Source organism: Callorhinus ursinus, unplaced genomic scaffold (assembly GCF_003265705.2).
Source record: "Callorhinus ursinus isolate GAN/ISIS: 27379988/994484 unplaced genomic scaffold, GSC_fseal_2.0 scaffold8, whole genome shotgun sequence".
NCBI lineage: Eukaryota > Metazoa > Chordata > Mammalia > Carnivora > Otariidae > Callorhinus > Callorhinus ursinus.
In genome coordinates this window covers 71,233,508-71,253,732 of record NW_027397070.1, presented here as the reverse complement: position 1 = coordinate 71,253,732, position 20,225 = coordinate 71,233,508, and the positions used below count along the sequence as shown (strand labels likewise).

Genomic DNA, 20,225 nt, shown 5'->3' with positions numbered 1-20,225 from the left:
GACCCAGAGAGGTCATGCCCTCCCAGGATGGCCGACGTACTGCCTTGCCTCACCCTGGGCCGTGGCAGACATTACTAATCAATTCTAGCATTCTATTCTCGTCCATATGGAGCTGCAGGGTCCTTCTCTACCCAGAGCTCCAGGCAGCCACAGCTCATGGATTGGACTTGGCGCCATGTTTTACAGATGTTGCTGATGAGGCTGCATCATGCAGATGGGGCACTGGAGGGCTGCGGTATAGTGGGCATGGGACTTGCTCGGGTTCCCTGGTTAAACACCGAGGGGGCTGGCGTTGCCCCCTCTGCCCGTCCCCTCTGGTGTCCACTGAGAACTGAGCAGGCCCTTGTCCCATGTCTCAGGAGTCTGATCTGGAGGGAGGAAGCATCATCGAGGTCCGTTGCCAGGCTATGGTCCTGTGGGGACCAAGGGGGAAAGGGGAGATACCCAGGAGGACTTGGGAGGGCTCCAGGGAGGAGCTCAAGTCAAGGGCTGCAGTTTGAATCTGGGGTGCTCCCAGGAGTCAGCAGGAGGAGAGTGGATGGAGCTTTGGGACAGACAGGGGATGAGCCTCTGGCTCCCTCAGTGTGGGCCCTTCTGGTCCAGGACTGTGCGCCCAGTGGGGAGAGGTGGGGGCCACAAGGCTGGAGGAGACCAGGCAAGGGTGGGAGAGAGCACAGCCAGCTGGGCGCTTTGGGCCTCCATGACGTCTGACCCTCTGGTCCTCAGAGTCTGCCGAGGGGCCACTTTGGGAAGAAGGACAAGGATCTGGTTCGAGCTCTGCAGTCCCTGTGGCAAGGCCTGGAGGGCTGCCCCAACATGCACTCCACTCCCATGTACAAGGTAGGAGGCCGACTCGGGGGTGACTGACTTGCCGAGAAGCTGAGGCAGGAACCCCTGCACCCCCGGGGTTTAGGGGTTCCATCTGCCTGGTGGTGGGGACAGGCCCCCGCCAGGCCCATGTGAGAGGAGTCTGTGTAGCAGCCCGCCACCCCCATCCCCGAAGGCCAGCTAGACCAGGTCCTGGGACAGCTTTTGCTCAGGCCTCTCCATCTCTTTGTCTCTTGGGGGAACAGAGAATCAGGTGAAGTTTGCACATGCTGGTCTTTGGGGAGTACATCCAGGCCCTGGCCACCCACCTCAGGACGCTGGAGCCCAGGAAGTGGGAGGGCCTCAGGGTTCAGGTGGAGACAGACACCAGGAAGTTGCACAACATCTTCATGAAGCATGGGGTGAGCCATGGGCCCTTTGGGTAGGCCAGGTGCTGGGGGGCTTAGTTCTCCCTTTCTAGTACTTGTCTCTCCTGGCCCCCTGCCTGGGCTGGGTGTGCTCTCCTCACCCAACCCACACTCAGGCCTGCCAGCACTGGGCCTTGAGTCCCACACACAAGGCTGGGGCCACCTGCTTTCACAGCAAAGGCTGTGAGGTAGGGGTGGGGATGTCACAGCTGGGGGGAGGCAGCCCGCCCCAACCCAGGCCAGGACAGCCTGTGGGGAGCTCAGGAGGTAGCATCAGTGGGACCAGAGAGCACTGACCAGCAGTGCCGGCCCAGGGGTCTGCGGGGTAGACCCAGGGTGTGGGCCTGCAGGTGGGTAAGGCAAATAGGTCCTCCTGAGAGAGGAGGCTGGGAGCACAGCGTCTGAGCTCACCCACCAGCTGCTGTCTGCAGGACCTCGGCTTGGCCAACCTACAGGAGCCCATCATGGGGATCTTCCAGTCCAGCGAGAACAAGAGCAGGGAGACTGTGGATGACTGGCTGGCGTCCTTCAGGGACAGAGTCCCAGGTTATTTGAGGTATGAGGGAGAATAGGGGGCAGGGGTTGGCTAGAGAGGGGGAGGGTGAGCCTGCGGAGATGGGGTACTTCCAGGGGCCCAGGTGGGGGCATGGCCACACCAAAGGCACAAGTCCCCAGGTATGGAGGTTCAGTCGCTGGCAGGCACTGGGAACCCTAGGCTGGAGTCTCACAGCTCATTGACCCCCATTCCCAGATAGGGAGGAACTGAGGCCAGAGAGCAAGGGTCTTGGCAAGAACTTGCCCAGAGTCCCCAGCAAACACTGTAGGCAGTGCAGGACCATCACCACCTGGGGTCTTAAGGGAGCTGGTCTCCCTGCTCCCACGCTTCATTGGGCAGGACCCTCGGAGTGCCCCTGTCCTAACCTGTTCCCAGAATTCCCAGGGCTCCCTGGTAGGCTGCCTAGGGGTCCCCAGAAGGAAGGGTGGGTGGGGACTTGGGGAATCTGCTAGTGTCCCAGTTGCCCTGGAAGACACTGCTCTAGATTTCATTTGCACACACTCATGGGTGCACAGAGCCCTCTCCCCGCTCCCCAGCCTGCAGGAGCAGCCATACAGCTCTGTGGACTTGGAGGAGGAGATTGAAGTCAAGGGAAGCTCCTGCTGCTGCTGCTGCTGATACCCCCAGCTCTGGACAAGGTGACCAAGGGTTCAGGGCTGCAGATCACTCCTCCAGGGGAGGCGATAGGGGAGGGTCCAGTCCTGGGCAGGGCGGGAACCAGGTCAAGGGGCACAGCTGGAGCGTGCTCCAGTTGCTTTGAGTAGACACGGCATCACCTTGTGCTCTGGGCCAGCAGTTCTCAAACGTTTTGGTCTCAGGACCCCTCTACCCCGAGCAATTACTGAAACTAAAGAACTGTAGCTTATGTATTATATCTAAGAGTTACCACATTAGAAATTAAAACCAAAAAATATTTAGTAATTCACTTACAGTATTTGTTAAAAATAGTAGTAATTCATTAGAATAGAAAATTAGTATTTATTAAATAACTATGAACAAAGTAAATGATAATATATATTATTTATATGTGAATAGATTTGGAAATAAATTAGTATTTATATAGGAATAATATTTAGAAATGTTAATTTTTTAAAAAATAATAATAAACCCATGACATGTTAACATTATGGCAAATAATGATTTTTAAATGAAAAAAATGAAGTATTTGCTGAAATAATAACAAAAAACTTAACAATATGGGTGTCACTGTTTTATATTTTTGCAAATACCTTTATCTGGATTACCAGGAGACAGATCCTCATGTCTGCTGCTGTGTTCAATCTATTGTGACATGCTCTGGCTGAAGTATGCAAGGAAAGTCCAGCCTCTTGTAGACTAGTTACTGTTGGGGAAAGCGAGGGTATTTTAATGCCTCTTTTCGGTACTTGTTATTCTTCTTTGATACCAGACCCAAACTGGACAGGTGGTAGTTTATTAAAGATTAGGACATGGATTCTGAAACCAGCTTGATGAATTTTATGAAATTTGCATGCTCTATTGTAGTAAGATCTGTTGGCCTGTCTTGCACTTTGAACGGCTCTTCTACCCATATGTGAATTTGTGACATCAAGTGTTTGTCACCTGGCAAATACCAGTTCACAGAGTGATGCGGATCCAGGTGTTGGCACGTTTTATCATACCTTATCCAAAAAGCACCATTGTCCACACTGCCATCAGCTTCATCAGGAGAGTCTGTAGCTTTTGGGAATCCCAGGCTCACAGTGGAAGACACAAGTTTTCCAAAATCCTGATTTTTTGCTTGAAGGCTCAAATTTTTATCATTGACAACAAATACTGTCCATTGTTTACTTTGAAGCAGCCAGCTCACATCATCCATTCTAAAGAAAATGCCATCAACAACTGAATAGTCTGTCCATCGGTCATTCTTTCAAGTAAAAGTGGTATTCCGGGGACGCCTGGGTGGCTCAGTCGGTGAAGCGTCTGCCTTCGGCTCAGGTCATGTCCTGGGGTCCTGGGATTGAGCCCCATGTCAGACTCCCTGCTCAGCGGGGAGTCTGCTTCTCCCTCTGTCCCTCCCCCTGCTCATGCTTTCTCTCTCTCAAATAAAATCTTAAAAAAAAAAAAGCCGTATTCCATAGAAAAAGTGGCTAGTTCAGCTTGTAACTCAAACAGTCGGTTGTGCAAGTGTTTTTGCTCTGGGCAGCCACTGTCTTTCACGGGTCAGTAGAAGGGCTAGCTATGAACTGTGCATTTCTTCATGTAGAGTATTAAACATTTGTGTATTCAGGGTTAAGATTTAATAAAAGTAACTATTTGTACTCTTTTATCAACACATTTTAAAGTGAAACTGGATTTTTTTTCCTGTGAGTGCGTGATGGTGAGGGGTACTAGCAGAATTCATTGTCGCTGCCTTGGCGCCGGCCAAGGTTCCAGCAGCTTTATCCATCTTGGCTTTTGGGCCATGGGTGCAAATGTCCACCCCCCAAAAAGGGCAAACAGTGCTTTAGTATAATGAAAGACCTCATTTTGACCTCACAGGTCTCCTGAAGGATCTCAGGGCCCTAGGATTCCATGGAACATATTTTGAGAACCACTGGTCTAGCTACACTGGGCTCTTCCTCTGCCCATGTGCCTGCTGGAGGTTGACTTATCTGAAATTATTGATATTGGAGCATTTTCCCCCCAATAAAAATGACGAATTCATATGGTTCAAACAGACTGTCTCCACATCTTTGCATATTCTGTTCTGCCTCCCCAGAGGGCCCTTTCCATCTGTTGAAATTCTCCTCCTTCAAGGTCTGGCCTAGACCCCCAAGTCTGTTGCTCACTTTCTCCCCTGAAATGCACATCACAGTCTCCCTTCGGCCAAGAGCTATCTTGTCTGCTCATGGGCAAGCGCCTTGATGGCAGAAGACCAGCTATGTTTGTCTTTGTCCCCACGGGGTCTGGTAGGGCCCTGACTGCCCTGATTGGAGGTGGAGGTGAGCTCTAGCTTCAGGCAGCCCTGGGCTGTGCAGAGGTTTTGTGGCTCCAACACCCACCAAGGCAAAGGATCTGGGTGCTCACTTCACAAATGGCAGCCTGATTTCCAGGAGGAAGCCAATCCTTGTAAGTCTGGACTCTTCTATCAGAAGGAGTCCCTGGGGCATTTACCCCAGAACCCAGCCACCAAGCAGTAAGGCAGGCCCGGCCTTGTGGGAGGCCACGTGCCACTGTTCCAGCCAGCAACCCTCCTCCTCGGCCTGAGTCCCGAACCTCAGGATTCCTGCTGCCCAACCTCCGGCGGATGTAGCATCAGAACTAAAGGCTGACATGGCCTGTGGGTGTCTGACTGCTGGAGACTTGCCTGGTGGGGAAGCCCGCACGGTTGGTGTCAGGAATGCTGTGAAGAGAGGGACAGTCCTCTCAGAGTCACCTCGGTCACCCACACCTCCCCGGGGGGACGGATGCTGGCTGCCACCTCTGGGCCGCATGAATTTGCTGCAGTGAACAGGTCTCCACTTCATTTGAGTCAGAAGCTGTCAAGTCATACCTTCTTTTCCTTCCTTTTGTCTTCCTCCATGTCATTCTCCTTTCTGGGAGATAAAAGAGTAGCTCCTGTACATCTGTGTTTAAGATGAGCTGTGCCCCAGACCTTGGTGAGGAGCGTGGATGCCACTGTAGGGCCTCCCCTGGGCTCAGAAATATAGCACCTCTGTAGAGCGGAACAGAAACGGGCAGTTTGCGCATCTCCTTTGTCCCTGGAGATGTTGAAGAGTTTTCGAATCTAAATTTCCAGGCAGAAGAGTCTTTTTGTGTTCAGATTTTAAGACCTGGTTTTATTGCTGGATATCATGCAATGCTGCCTGGGTGATCTCTGATTCTTGGGACTGGTTCAGTCCGAGGCCCTGATCACCACCCCCGGCTAGCCCCCGCACGCCTTGGCCACAGGCCACAGCCTGGTCCCTCCTTAGGGCCGACATGCTTTTTGGCCTGGAGTCCAATGGGAGGGAGAGAACAAGGGCCAGGCCACCTCCTTCCTGAGCGGCCATCCCGGTGGGTCTCTCCTCTTCTCCTCTCACACCCCGACGACGAGCTCCCGGGGACTGTTTCTGAGCCGGCAGTGCAGGACCATGGCTGGCAGGGGTCGGGGAGCCCTGGCACACTTGGCCAAGGCCTGTGTGCCGCAGAGCCCCAGGGACAGGCAAGGGACCGGCCACATCTTCACCCCTGGGGACATAGGGCTGGGCCATGGGGAGCGGGCCCTGGGCATGGGGCCAGGTGGGGAGGGTCACTGAACGTGGATTTTCCATACCAATCACGTTATATAAACAAGCAATCCAAAAACAAAACAAAAGAAAAAACTCAAGCTGTACATTTTATTTAAAGCCATCCCGGACGGATGCTGGGCGGTTGCAAATACTGATCCTCTCCTGAGGAAAGTGCCTTCATTCTGGGTGTCAAATCACTCCTACAAATAGTTTCTGGAGGATAATGAGCTCCATACAAAAATAAACAAGCACACAAGGACAGAGGAACCATGAGCGAGACCCAGTAGGACAAGCAGACCGGTCCAGAAACGCATTAGGACCAGTCTCTGGTGCCCTTGCCAGGACGCTGGTCCCACGGCATCCGTCACAAGAGGATGCTCCTATGTCAAGGAATGCCCCTTACCCTCTGGACACTCCGCCCCAGCCTGCGGCTCCCCCCCCCCCCCCACCCCGAGTCCCTTCCCAGCTGGCTTTCCCCAGTCCCTGTGTGCGGGCACATATTTCCCAGACAGGGCAACTCCTCCCTCGTATAAGCTAGTCCCCTGGGAGTAGAGACTGTACGTCCCCGCTTGGGTGTGCCTGGTCCTGACCCTGGTTGTTGGTCTGAAGGCATAAGGGTTGGTGAGGTGGGGGGCAGACCCCCTAGATGAGGGGAGGCTGCTCTCACTCCCGAGGCCACCATCAACAGGTAGGCAAGGAGAGTCAGCTGGTGAGTCGCCTAGTTTCCCTGGAACATTCTACATGTGAATTCCGAGGGCTCCCAATGGGATGAGCCCTAGTTGCCAATGTGGGCACCCACTCAGCGGTGTACTTTGAATGGGTGCTGGATGTCGGGCTAGGATCTGATCCTACGGGTGGCAGAGCTGAAAATGTGACAGATCTCTTACGTCAAAGATGGAGCTCTGACAGGAACAGAGCGACTTTCAGAAATGGATGGGGATATTTGGAGGGATGAGCCTGAGAATCTTCAAGGCCACATTCCTGTGAGCCCTCTGAGCCTGCAGGAGCAAGGCTCCCCCTTCCCTGAGAGTTTGCAGAGCCTTCCCCCGAGGCAGGTGCCTTGCACGATGCTGCTGGTCTCTCTCTCAGGTCTGTCCCTGCCAGGCCTCATCGCGTCCCAGCTGATCAACAGGGCGGGCATTGAAGATAGCCCAGCAGGGAAATAGTCTCTGCTCTGGGGGTAGGGGGATGGGGGTTGCTTATTCACCAAAAGGCCGAGGCACCTGGCTGAAATCTGCTGCCCGGGCGGGAAGGGGCCAGCGGGTGCCGCTTGAAACCGGCAGGGGAGGGTGTGGAGGGGACGGCGATACGATGGGTAGACATGAGTGAGTGGGGATGGGTCTAGTTCCCTCTGTGGCTTAGTTCTGCTTTATGTATTCTGAGGACCTTGTAGATACATAAACATTTAGGTTTGTTATGTTCTCTTGATGAATAGATCTCTTTCCTCTTTTTTATCTGTGATAATAATCCTTTCTCTGGGGGTGCGTGGGTGGTGCCATGGGTTAAGTGTCCGACTCTTGGTTTCAGCTCAGGTCAAGGTCTCAGAGTCCTGAGATCGAGCCCTGCACGGCGTTGGGCTCCGTGCTCAGTGCGGAGACTGCTTGGGACTCTTCCCCCCTTTTCCTCCCCACCCCACCCTTGTGCTCTCTCTCTCTCTAAAATAAATTTTAAAAATCTCTAAAAAAATGATCCTTTCTCTGAAATCTATCTTATCTCATGTTATTAGAGCCACATAACTTTTCTTTGATTTGACATGGCATTTTTTTCCATTCTCTTGTATTTAAGCTACTTTGTCCTCATATTTAAAGTGGATTTCTTATAAGGAGCATACAGCAGGATCTACTTTTTTTTTTTACCCAAATCTAATAAGTTTGCCATTTCATAGGGGAGTTTAGACCATTTGCACTTATGTGGTTCTGTCCATTTCTCCTCTTTCATCTGCATCGTTTACTGTTCTGTTTTAACCGGTTGCTTGTTCTTATCATTATGGGTTCTGTTTTCCTATTTGTTGATTGTCTGATACCGGCAAATCAGATGATATAAGTTTACCTTTTTGGTCCTGGATACTTTTATATTCTGTAAATATTCTTGATCTTTGTTCTGGGATGCAGTTAAGTTACTTGGTGGGATCCAACAGGATTTGGTCTAGGGTTAGTTTTCCCCACCCTGTGCATGTACTCCTAGAACAGGACCCAGAAGGCGAGCACATGTGCACCGAGCCAGGGCCAAGAGCGGCCCCAGCAAAACCCGCCGAGGACCGCACGCTGGACAACCGAAGAGCCGACCCCAGGGCAGTGGACAGAAGTCGGCCCCACTCGTATAGGGAACACGAGTCAGCAAACAGACGGAACGAACTGCGCCCACTCGGCCGCCGGGGAGAACCGCACCTGCACGTTCTGAGAGAACCCAACCCAGGGTCATGTTGTCGGCGTCCCTGTGGATGAAGGCCAGTAACAGGTGAGACTAGTTCTGCGTGAGAATCAGCCGTGGTGCTTCCCTGTGGCGGGGACAGGGGAGGGGAGCCGATGGGGGCTCCTGGGGGACCGACCCGCGGTGTTCGCGCTGTGCAAATGTTTGCAACTGCCCATTGACAATCCGTATGTCTTTCTACAAGTATGATACACTTCACTTTAAAATTTTACTCCCACACGTGTACAGACGGGCTCCATGTAGAAACTGCCCATCCCCGGATGTCCTCAGGCGCCTGCGGCACAGGCCACACCCCCTGGCTTTGACCCTGATCGCCTGTGGCACCGCTGAGGGGAGTGACACCCTGACAGCGAGATTTGCTGAGTGCGGGCTGCTGGGAACAGGGAAGAAACAGCAAAGACACACCGGCACCTGGGCTTCCCTTGCTGAAAGCCCCCCCCCCCCCCCCCCCCCCCTCCCTGCCTGGGCTCAGCTCCCCCCCCAACCCCCACCCCCCCCCCCCCCCGCCCCCCGGCTCTGCTTCTGGAGCAACGGCTGGCAAACAAGCCCTCCTCGTCCCCGGGCTCCGCCGAGGAGCCATCGTCCTGCCACGCACAGCACGCTAACGTGTCCCTTCCTGTGCTCTGCCCACGAGGAAGAGAACAACACAGAGCGACGTGCGCTCGCTCTCCCGCAAGAGCAGACAAAGGCCAAGGACAGCCCGGCAGATTCAGGGCACCAGCGGCTGTGAAGGAGGCAGTGGAGACACCTGCCTGGGACCCGGACAACCGAATGTGGAAAGCACAGCGGCTCCAGTCAGGGATTTGGCCAAGGCAGCAGTTCGCGACAGGAGGCTCGAGGACCCTGGGGAAAGCACAAACGGTTATTTTAAATTGCTGCGACAGCAAAACGTTCATTGGAAACCGCTAGATGCAGAATTGGTTAAATGACGTCGGAGGGCTCACACCATCAAGCACAGTGAACCGAGTTCTGCCAGTACGTTGTAGATGATCCTCGCCGACTCGGGGCGCATCCAACAGACCCCGAAGCCACACGAGACGGGGGGCCTGGGTCCCATTTTCAGGCTTTCCAGGCGATTCCCGAGCACCAAAGCTCCAGATCACTCCCACAGCTGGAGGCGGCTTCTGAGGGGAAACAATCTGTCCCAAATGAAACACAAGGTCCCTTACCAATGTCACTTCATCTCCTAAACATACCTGGATTCAGAGACAGTAGCAAGGGAGGCTGCGGTTAGGACCTGTTGTCTCAGAGGGAAGGAGGATGCTGGTGTTTCTCCACGTCCTTGGTTCAGCTGAGACGTCAGCTCTCTCCCACCACCAGAACAAGATTTGCCAGGACAGAGCCTGGGTCACGGGCCTGTGGAGGCGGTGGAGCCTCCACACTCAGAGTGTGATGGAGAAGCCGGGCCCCCACACGGCCCGCAGGCGGTAACGAGGCGCCACCGGGGCCCCGAGGAGAGCATGGAACGCTCTGAGAAGGAGAGAGCCCTGACCCGCAGCCCTCCCTCGCTGTGGGGGTGGGGGAGGGCCTGATGAGTTTTAACTAGAACCTCCTGTGCATTTTGTGGCGCCATGTTCTGTGACCTGCAACAGGTGAGTTGAGCTGATTTTCCAGAGCCAGTTTCCCTGTCGTGAAAGTGTCCTTGCTGGGCGGAGCTACGGGCCTCGGTGCTGGGAGACCCCCGCCCCCCACTTGCCCTTCATGCCGCTGAGACCCCAGTGGACCTCCATTCTGGCCACGCATGAGAATCCCCTGCACAGGTCTGGAACCGATGGCTTCCGTCTACTTTGGCCTGAGCCCATTAACGGGATTTCTGTGGCTGAGACTCAGGACCGCGACGCCGAGGGAGAGACCTGGGACCAGCCCCGCGCCCGGCTGCGCCTCCGCCCTGGCTCCCAGGACACCCCCCCCCCATAGTTCCCCGGGGGCCCCGCGCCCCAACCGGCTCGCGGGCGCAGGCAGCTTGGCGGCGCGAGGGGAGCCCCGCGGCGGCGGAGGGCGGGCCGGGGAGGGCGGTGTCCTGGGGCAGGCGGGGTCGTGACTCTCGTCCCCTCCCCACTCCAGCCTCGACGTCCCGCAGCCATCGGAGCGCGGAAAGGCCCCCGTGGGCAGCCCGGCATCCGCCTTGCGCGCCGCGTCTGGCCCGAGGGGGCGCTTCATCCGTGCTGAGCGCAGCGCTGGCTAAAGGAGGCCGCGCTGCGAAGGGCTCCGGGCGTCCCCTGGGGCCCGCGTCCAGGCCCTCGTGGGCCTGCCCTCGTCGCGCCGCCCTCGCCCTGCCTCCCCCTGCGGCGCTCAGTCCGAGGTCACCACAGCTGTCGGAGGGCTGGCAGGCGGGCTCTAGGGAATCCGTTTGCGGGTTTGGCCCCCACGGGGACTCTTTCCTGAAGCCCGGCTCCCCGCGAAGGGCCCTGGGGTCGCGGGGTCCTGCCGGGTCTCCTGCCCTGTCACACGCACCCTCTCCTCCTTTGGAAGCACCCCCCCCCACCTCCGTGGCGCAGGCCCGCTGCCCCTCGGTGAGCCAGTGGTGCGGGGACCTCCAGGGCCCCAAACGAGACCGTTCCCGCGGTGGTTGAGCAGAGAGGCCGCTTCCTGCCGCGGCCACCGCAGATCCCGCAGCACACTGTGTCTTCTCTCTCCGCTGAGCTCTTGAGCAGCACACTCAGGGAGAAACTGGGTATTTTCGCCCTGGTTGAGCTGTTCCCAACACGGGGAGCGTGGGGCGGCAGCGACCACGGCTTTTCCGCCTGACCTTGTCCAGAAGTGCCCCACTTCCAGGCCGGGAGCCCGAGGGAGAGCCCGAGAGCATCAGGAGGCCGTGTGGCAGGAAACACGCCTCCTTCCAGCCCAGCTCCCTGCAGGAGAGCAGCCGCTCTCTCCGGGTCTCCTCTCAGAAGCAGACGTCAAGTGACATGGCCAACTGAGGACACGCGTGCTGAGTGTCCCGGTCTGGTGCGGGAGCCCATGTCTGGGAGGGGGGCTTGGTGAGCAGCGTCATCCCCGAGCAGCCAGCCCGGCCACCCCACGGAGACACACTGCATCTACAGCAGTGTGTTGCCCTGACTCTGGTAACTTCAGGATTCTTCCAGAGCGGGTGTTTTTATTTAGTATCACATTTGGTTATTCCATCACTCATCTATTCTTTGTGTTTTAGTATGATTTCTTTTATGTCTTTTATCTATTAATCTTACTGCCTGAAAATTAGAGTTTATGTGGGCTCTGCTCGTGGTGGCTTATTCCTCATCTCTTCAGTATCTTTGGACCATGAACTTGATCTGAGAGGAAGCCCCAGCTCAAGGTGCATCCCTCCAGAGAAGCTGGTATTTATTGCTGAAGACATCCTTCAGGAACTACCCATCTGGGCCCATTTAATGCTAATTTTTCATCTTGCTGTTTCCAGGACCTAAAGGGATGTTCAGTTTAAACCCAAACCTCCCGGAGGATCAGACCCTTGTTACAAATCTTAGGGAAGATCCTTTGTTTATGTCCCAGCAAGAGTACTGGGTAGGACAATTTCTTTCTCATCTCCTTTTGCTGATGGTCAGAAAACTCTCAAAATCACTCATTCACTGAGGACATGGCCCTTCCCAGATGCAGAGTTTGTGTGGGGGTCCCAGGGCTAACTGGGAACTTTATACAGTCTCAAAGTCTTGTCTCCTGTCTCCATGACACCCCAAAGCCTTGATGACCAAGATTGTGAATGCCCGGGGGCTGCCTGCCTGGGCATCAGTTGGTACTTTGGTTTTCAGCCGCTTCTCTGTTTGGGGCTTTTCCTTTTCCAACATTGCAGTTCTGCCAGAAAGTGTTTTGTGATGGTTCATTCAGAATTTCTAGTCTTGAAGATTTTTCCCAGTCATCTAACTGACTTGATGGGCAGAAAGGGAGGGATCACTGGGCTTTGCGATGACCGCATCCGCATTTGTCCACACCCGTATACTTGCTGGCAGAGATCACCCACGTGTTTGCACTACTTCCAGGAGTTCTCAGAGGGTCCATTGTTTGCCCCCCGCACCCCTCCCACCCAGGGAGATTTGCACAGTTGTTCTCTGCAGATACCACTGGCAGCTGCTGCTTCCTCAGGAATGCGGTTCCTCCTCTGTGCCTAGAGGTGCTGGGATCCCAGTTCCTCCCCCTGGAAGTCAGAGAGATTCTCTTTGGTCTAGGGTGTGAGGCTCCGAGGGTAAAAGGCTCCCCGGCACTACAGGCTGAGATAATGAGGCAGGCCAGGAGACTGGGGGCAGAGGGCACCAGGAATATGGTGTGAGGTTTGCTCCTGCAGTTCCCTGCCAGGAATCTCAGGGGCCTAGGCTCCCACTAGAGATGGACAGTGGCTATACTGGTTTGCCTACCACTGGGCAGGTGAGTCCAAAGGGGGGATTGAGGATGAGGAGTGTCTGTAGTGCAGCCCTCTAAAGCCACCTGCTCCAACCCAGATATCATCTGTGATAAGGTAATCATTATATTTACGTGTTCTTGAGTCCCTTTGCCAGATCTCTCAGTTGTTTGGGTCTTGGGCAGGACTACTGAAGATGTCATCGACTGGGCCCCTCACACCCTACAGTAACCACTAGATTATTCTATACTATGCCAAAAAGCCTTTTGGAGACAGCCAGCTTCAACAACCCGTTAGCAATTTTACTTTGTTAGTATACTGAAAAAGCAATATCTCAGGATACATAATTCAGAAAGGCAAGCATTTAACCAGTCAACAAATATGGTCAGTTTTGCTAGGATGCATCATCCTGTTTCATAAAATTGAGGGTGCCACGCAAAGTTACACAATAAAAACCATGGCTCTTGTGGGGGAAAATGGAGCTGGGGCAGGACCCTCAAAGTATTTCATCAGTGCCACACTAAAACCAGACAGGCACCTAAGAAAAAAGGGTAGCCCACTTGTATATGTGAAATTGTTTTGAAAAATACATTAACGCCATAATAAGTGTGGCCCTTTATCTAAGAGGCCTGAAGCTTGCTTCCAGAAGTAAACCTGGGGAGCGTCTCAGCCTGTGAGGTGCTGTGAGGTGGTGGGTGAGGCGGGTGAGTGCCAAGACCCGTGCTGCATGGTGCGCTCACAGCGCGGCGGTTATGAGGCAGCTGGGGCATGTGTGAGGCGTGTGCATTGTGTGTATCCCCTACACACCTCAGTCCAGCCAGGGCGCTTTTCTGTGTTTACCTTGCAAATAAATTCACACAAAATGCAAAATTCACAGTCTGCTCGAATCATTCCATCATTCTTCAGTTGTGTTGGAAAAAATCCAAATTTCCAAATGGAGCGTCACAGCAGAACTGTAGTTACGGCCCCGCACCGAGTCAGCAGCAAGCCAGAGGCTGTCTCTGCCCTCACAGGAGTCACGTTGTAAAGCAGGAAACAATAAGCAAACAATTTCATATAGTACGATGGGTGCCCCTCCATTCATATATTGCAAGCGAGCCCCCAAAGTGATGGTATTAGGTGGGGCCTCTGGGAGTGATCTGGTGAATAGCACTCCTATAAAAGAGACCCCAGAGAGCTCCCTTGCCCCCCCTTTTTTAAAGATTTTATTTATTTATTTGACAGAGAGAGACACAGTGAGAGAGGGAACACAAGCAGGGGGAGTGGGAGAGGGAGAAGCAGGCCTCCTTTGGAGCAGGGTGCCCAATGCGGGGCTCGATCCCAGGACCCTGGGATCATGACCTGCGCCGAAGGCAGACGCTTAACGACTGAGCCACCCAGGCGCCCCTCCCTTGCCCCTTCTGCCCTGTGAGGACCCTCACCAAACACTGAATCTGCCAGCGCCTTGACCTTGGGCTTCCCAGCCGCCAGAACAGAGAGATAAATGTGGTTTGTTTAAGCGCCCCCAGTCTGTGGACCAAGCAAGGCAGCAGGACAGTAAGGGATGGATTTCTGGTAGATGGCACTGGGGTCGCTTCCTAGGGCTGATTTGACAGAGTCCCACAGACGAGAGGGTGTAGCCAGGAATCGACTGTGTCACAGTTCTGGAGGCCAGAAGTCCTAGATCAAGGTGTCAGCAGACGTGGGTCCTTCCGTGGGCTGTGACAGAGAACCTGTTCTACGCCCCCCGCCCTTAGCTTTAGTGATTTGCCAACATCTTTGGCATTCTTTGGCTTGTAGAAACACCAGCCCGATCTCTGACTTCATCTTCACGTGGCATTCTCCCTGTGTATCTCTGTGTCCAAATTACCCCCTTAAAAAAAAAAAGATTTTATTTATTTATTTAGAGAGCATGAATTGGGGGAGGGGCAGAGGGAGAGGGAGAATCTTCAGCAGAGTGCCCCCTCAGCATGGTGCTCGCCACAGGGCTCCATCCCATGACCCTGAGATCATGACCTGAGCCTAAATCAAGTGTCAGATACTTCACTGACAGAGCCACCCAGGTGCCCCTGAATTACCCCTTTTATGAGGACACTAGTTATATTGGACTAGGGGCTACCCTTCTCCAGTGGAACCCCATCTTAACCGATTACATCTGCAACAACCCTATTTCCAAATAAGGTCACATTCTGAGGTACAGAGGGCTAGAACTTCAACAAATGAATACAGTTCTACCTTTCACAGTTGGTAAGGAAGGACACCTTTAAGCAAGTGATATTTGAGCAAAACCCCGAATAAAAGGAGGGAGTGAGCCATGCGGACATGGGAGGGAACAGCATTCCAGGAGGAGGGAATAGCAAATGTGAGGGTTGTGTGATGAAACGCAGATTGGCATGCTGAAGGAGCAGTCAGAGGATCACTATGTCCAGAGGCAGCAGGGAGAAAAGGGGTGAGAGATGAAGTGAGAAACAGAATGACTCATCGATAGGAAATCCATCAACTATGAGTCATAAAATTAACAGAATTAAAGGAGAAAAAAACGATAAATTCATTGGAGACCCAAAAAAAAAAAAAAAATCCCAGCAGACATTCCCAATACAAACTCTAAGGTATTAATAGACTAAAATTTCCTCTTACAGTGAAGGATACCATTCGAGAACAAAATTTCCTCTTACGGTGAAGGATACACATCATATGATTGGTGTGTTGTAAAGGCATTTCTGTTCGCCAGAAATGCAGAGTGATACCAGCTGTTACCTCTGTGGTTCCAGATCGATGTTTTTGGAGTCTAGCTAAAGCAATAAGAAAAGGAAATAAGCAATGTACTCATCATTGCAGAGAATGTGCTCCTAGGTCACCCCCTTCCAAAGGAGGCATTTTCAAACCATTAGAGTGGAGTCAGCCATCATTTAAGCCCTCTTCTCGCATGCTCTGGGTCCACCGGGTTGCTGTCATGGCTACGGAAGCCAGCTGGCCACGCAGGTAGAGCCTGGCCACGCCTGGCCTCAGCTGCACTGTGCACTCCCTGCTCTCTATCCCAGGCTCTCCACGGCCGCTGCTTGCGATGCTTCTGGAGTTCAACCTAGCTGGCACACGTACACTCCTGGAAGACAGACAAGAGTTTGCAGACAGCCCTGGAGCGCAGAGGAGTGGGCATCAGCAGGCCCACTGACGTGCACCGGTGCACGGAGCAGGCATGCGCCCCTCGCTACCATGCACCGCTGGACGGCGCTGAGGCCAGCCGCACACCGTTCCTTAGAGTACTCCTCCTGCAGCAGTGCTAGGACCAAGATGCACTCTGGCTTGGATTTCCCCGCTTCCCCGTTTCTCCCTTCCAGGGTCCCTGTTCCTGATCTCCAAGATCACTTCCAAAACTAAACCATTTGCCCACAAGACCATGTCCCACGTCATAGATCCTGCTTTTGGAGAGAACCTGAATTAAGAGAAGAGACCCTAGGAAGCCGAGCTTCAGAGCTTCAGAGCAGGATTCTAAGATCGATCACATGCCCTTCAGACCCTTTGCAAGGACCTTACTGCTGGCGGTGAGTGAGCTGGTGGCAAGCCTTGCGGGTGGCACGGTGACTCACCAGGGGGCCAGTTAGGATCTGGTCCGGGTGGAAGCATCGGTTCCCGTGCTAGGGGTGGGAGAGCTGACTTTTGTTAATGGCTTTGAAAGCCCCCCAAAATACTAATGATAGGCTCAAATTAGCCAACTCTTAATTTAAGATACTCCATGGAAGTCTGACACTTCCAGGCGACACTGGAGCCCCCCACATCTCCTGCAGGCACAGGGCATTGATGATGAAAACCAGGCCAGATTCCCCACAACTCACAATGTTGTTGTTATGTCTCTCTTCCGTCACGTTTAGTTTACTGTTTAACCTATCAATGGATGTTTTATGTTAAAATAGTAAATTATCATATTTTCTATCTTCAGAAGGTTTTTTTTTTCTTTTGGAGAAACTCTTTCAAATTACATGGCCATACTTTATAGTCTCTTGTTCCTTGCTCCAAATGTTAAGCTTCTTTATTTCTTTAAACACATGAAACATAATTATTATATGTCTGATAATGCCAATGTCTGCAGTTTTCGGGACATGGTTTTATTGTCTGTGATTCCAACGGCTCTCACTCAGAGTGGTTTTGTTCCCTCTTGTGTTTTGCGACTTTTTAGCGGTGAGTTGCCTCTTCTCTCTCAAAAGCTATCTGTGGGACGTTGTTGAAGTCTGGCTGGAACTTTCATCCCTCCAGGGAATATTCACAGTTATCCTTTGTAAAAAAGGCGTTTTTATTTTTGTTACTTTGCAGTCAGAGAATGTCTCATGAGATGTCTCTATTTAGAAGTCAAGTTGTCTGTTGTGTTCCATGTATGATTCATATTATAGGTTAAGGATGCTCTATGCCCTGTTTATAGAAAAGCATGTTCTGTGACCACAAACACCAGTGTGAAGGATGTGTACTGTTGTTTAAACTTCAAGCTCAGTCAGCATTGGGGCCCTGTCCCCCTCCAGGGCTGCACCAGAATGACAGCTCAGGGGCACCCCCCACACAGGGAACGGGGAAAGTGTAGATACCTCCACTTTCAGCCCAGGCCTGCCCATCCCCCTGAAGTCCTAAGGCATCAGCTTGTGCCTGAGGCATAAGGTGGGTGGAGATCCCAAGACTTTCTATCCAGCCCCCCTTGTCCCACACCCAGCCTTGCTCCTCTGAAATCAAGGAATAGCAAGAAGCTTGTGTAGAGTAGAAGCCTGAGAGAGTGGCTGCAGGGAGGCCCAACCTGGAGGACCCTCTATAGCTAGGGTGACCCCAAAGCCCTGTTGCCAGGGACTTTGCAGGTTTATGCTTGCTGTTGGGTGGAGGGGTGCACACTTTCATTTTCTAAAGTGACCAGTTCTGGATGGTGCCTTATGTTGTCACTCTACTCGTAGGTCAGGAGGGCATGATGGAAAGCCTGGGAAGGTTGGAGTCGGGGAGTGCAATGTGATTTACATTTCACAAAGTTCATTTGGGCGCTCCTCCACGACAAAGGGGTCTGGAGGGGCCAGAGCAAAGGCAGGGGCACGTGGTACTCCAGGCACGGAGTGGGGCCCAGGACTCACTTGGGGCCCTCCGTCTGAAGTTCCCTCGCAAGTTACCCCTTTTCTGGGGTCCTCTCTGTCTGGAGAGGGGCCCCAGCTGCGCAGCTGGGCCGGGCCTGACCTAAAACGAGGCCAGCCTGGCTTCCGGCCACGAGGCTGGTTCTGGAATGGTGGAGAAATCCCTGCATTTCCCGGGTAGACATGGAAGGGATCAGGTTACCTTCTAGTCTCGCGGACATAGGGGCTCTTCTTGGAAAAGGGGAGCAGAAGGCAGGGACTGTCGGAGGGGCCCCGGCGGGTCGTCCAGTGGGGTAGGGGAAAGAGGCCGAGCAGGGCCTGGCTGCCGGGGGCCCCACCGGGAGCCCCACCGGGAGTGAGGTCTGGGGAAAGGGGAGGCCTCGGACGTGGAGCTGGTGGGGAGGGCGGCGCCAGCACGCCCCGGGCCGGAGGCGGGGCAGACACCGGGGTAGAGAGCAGGGCGGAGAGGACCGCGGGGCCCACACTCCCGGGACCCCCCGTCTTGGCTGCGGGGCGCTCTGCCCCGGCCCGGCGGCGGCGGGTCTCCGCGCCAGTCCGGACGCCCACCCCCGCCCGGCGCCCGGGCGCGCGCGCCCGCCCTCCGGGCCCCCTCCTCGCGGCCGCCCCGCCCCTCCCCGGTCCCCCCCGCCCCTCCCCGGTCCCCCCTCGCCAGCCCCTCCTGCCCCTCCCCTCCTCCCGCCCCGTCCCCCTCTCCCCTCCCCCCGGCCCCCGCCTCCGCGCGCCATTCCTCGCCGTCCTCCGGCCCAGCGTCCCACCAGCCGCGTCTCGGCCATGGCGGGCCTGGGGCCGCGACCCGCCAAGGGCTACCGGGTGGTTCTGCTCGGGAGCGTGGCCGTGGGCAAGACGGCACTGGCCACGCAGTTCGCCTGCGGCAGCTTCCCCGAGCAGTGCGAGCCGTCGGTGGAGGAGCTCTTCAGCAAGGTGATCGAGGTGAACGCGGCGCCCGCGCTGCTGGAGATCGTGGACACGGTGGGCGCCGAGCACCTGGTCACCCTCAAGGACCTGTACATCAAGAACAGCGATGGCTTCGTGGTGCTCTACAGCGTGTGCAGCGAGGCCTCGTTCGAGGCGGTGCGGCCGCTGCGGGAGCGCATGGGCCGGCTGCGGGGGCCCAAGGCCGTGCCGCTCGTGCTGGTGGGTACCAAGGCCGACCTGGACGCCGAGCGCCAGGTGCTGACGGCGCGGGGCCGCGCGCTGGCCCGCGAGTGGCGCTGCCCGTTCCTGGAGGTCACGGCCAAGAGCAAACTGATGGTGGACCAGGTGTTTACGCAGGTGGTACGCGAGATGGAGGCCCTGGCCCCGCCCGAGGAAGAGGTCCCGGCCCCCCCCACCAACGCCCAGGATACGTGGCCGTCCGAGAGATTCATTGGCTAATACGCCACGGTTACTTTTGAATACGTGTTCAGCGCTTTTCTGATTTCTGAAGCTCAGCCTTCCCTCCCTGCTTTTTCAAGAAAGTTGTCCGGCCCAAGACAAGTGGTTACTTCCGCGTAGTTAACTCAGACCAGCTCCTCAGGCTGTTTGCAGAGCTTCTTACATCCTTGGTGAAAACTTTGCCAATTTGTTTACCTCTTACAGTGCTATAGGAAGCCCCAAATCGCTATCTTTTTCCCGTATGGAGAGAGTGCCACCCTTTTCTTCAAATGGGATTTGTTACAGGATTCCCCCCCCCCCGCCCCGCCTTTTTTGATAACGAACGCCTTCAGATGCCCTCCGACCTTTGAAATGGATTGAGGAACGTGAACTAAAAAGACTTTAAGCTTTGGATTCCATGAGGTTTTCGTGTGTTTCCCTCTGCTTTGCAGCCTCGTAGCGAGCGGTCATATTTTCCTCTCTGCGTATTTCTAAATATAGTTATGACACACGCAGCAGTGGTTTGAAAGGGATATTGTATACCCTGGGAGGGGAGAAATAACTTCTCACCCAGACGTTGCTCAGCTCTGCCTTCCCTTCTGTAACGGACATTCGGTCGATTTTGCATCTGTAAATTGAGTGAAAATAAAGTGATTTGAAAAGGTGATAGCTTTACATACCGGTCTTTCTAATACTTTGAGCCACAGTTCCTACATTCGCATACACCGTCTCTGCTCTCCAGTTCTATTCCGGGAAGCACGATAGTAACCAGGGGAAAATGGCCGCATCTGGTATGTATTTCTTGTCGCCAGAGAGTAGAATATTTGTCTGATACCTGCATAGTTCACAGTGACCCCGGGACTGAAGTAGAAGCAGACCGTGTAAGAATCTTTTTGTATAGTTTTCACATAACGAGACAAGAAACTTTTCTTGCACTGGTTAGAAAATGCCATTGTTTTATAATTGTAAGAATTTGTCTCTGATAGGAGTCGCGTGTGCCTATTTTCACAAGTT

General features: G+C 54.2%; 1 protein-coding gene and 1 long non-coding RNA gene across 2 annotated transcripts; one reads left to right on the top strand and one right to left on the bottom strand.

The window, feature by feature from the left end:
- Positions 1-13,436: 13,436 nt before the first annotated feature.
- Positions 13,437-15,792, bottom strand: LOC141373323 (uncharacterized). Its single transcript, XR_012379198.1, has 3 exons — positions 15,627-15,792; positions 15,417-15,533; positions 13,437-14,614 (listed from the first exon to the last, which is right to left on the bottom strand). It is a non-coding gene; the product is annotated as an uncharacterized lncRNA (long non-coding RNA).
- Positions 15,793-18,524: 2,732 nt separating this feature from the next.
- Positions 18,525-19,876, top strand: LOC112822006 (ras-related protein Rap-2a-like). The gene has a single exon (XM_025869310.2). It carries the CDS (start codon positions 18,630-18,632, stop codon positions 19,230-19,232), a length of 603 nt encoding a protein of 200 aa, XP_025725095.1. The 5' UTR covers positions 18,525-18,629; the 3' UTR covers positions 19,233-19,876.
- Positions 19,877-20,225: the final 349 nt, after the last annotated feature.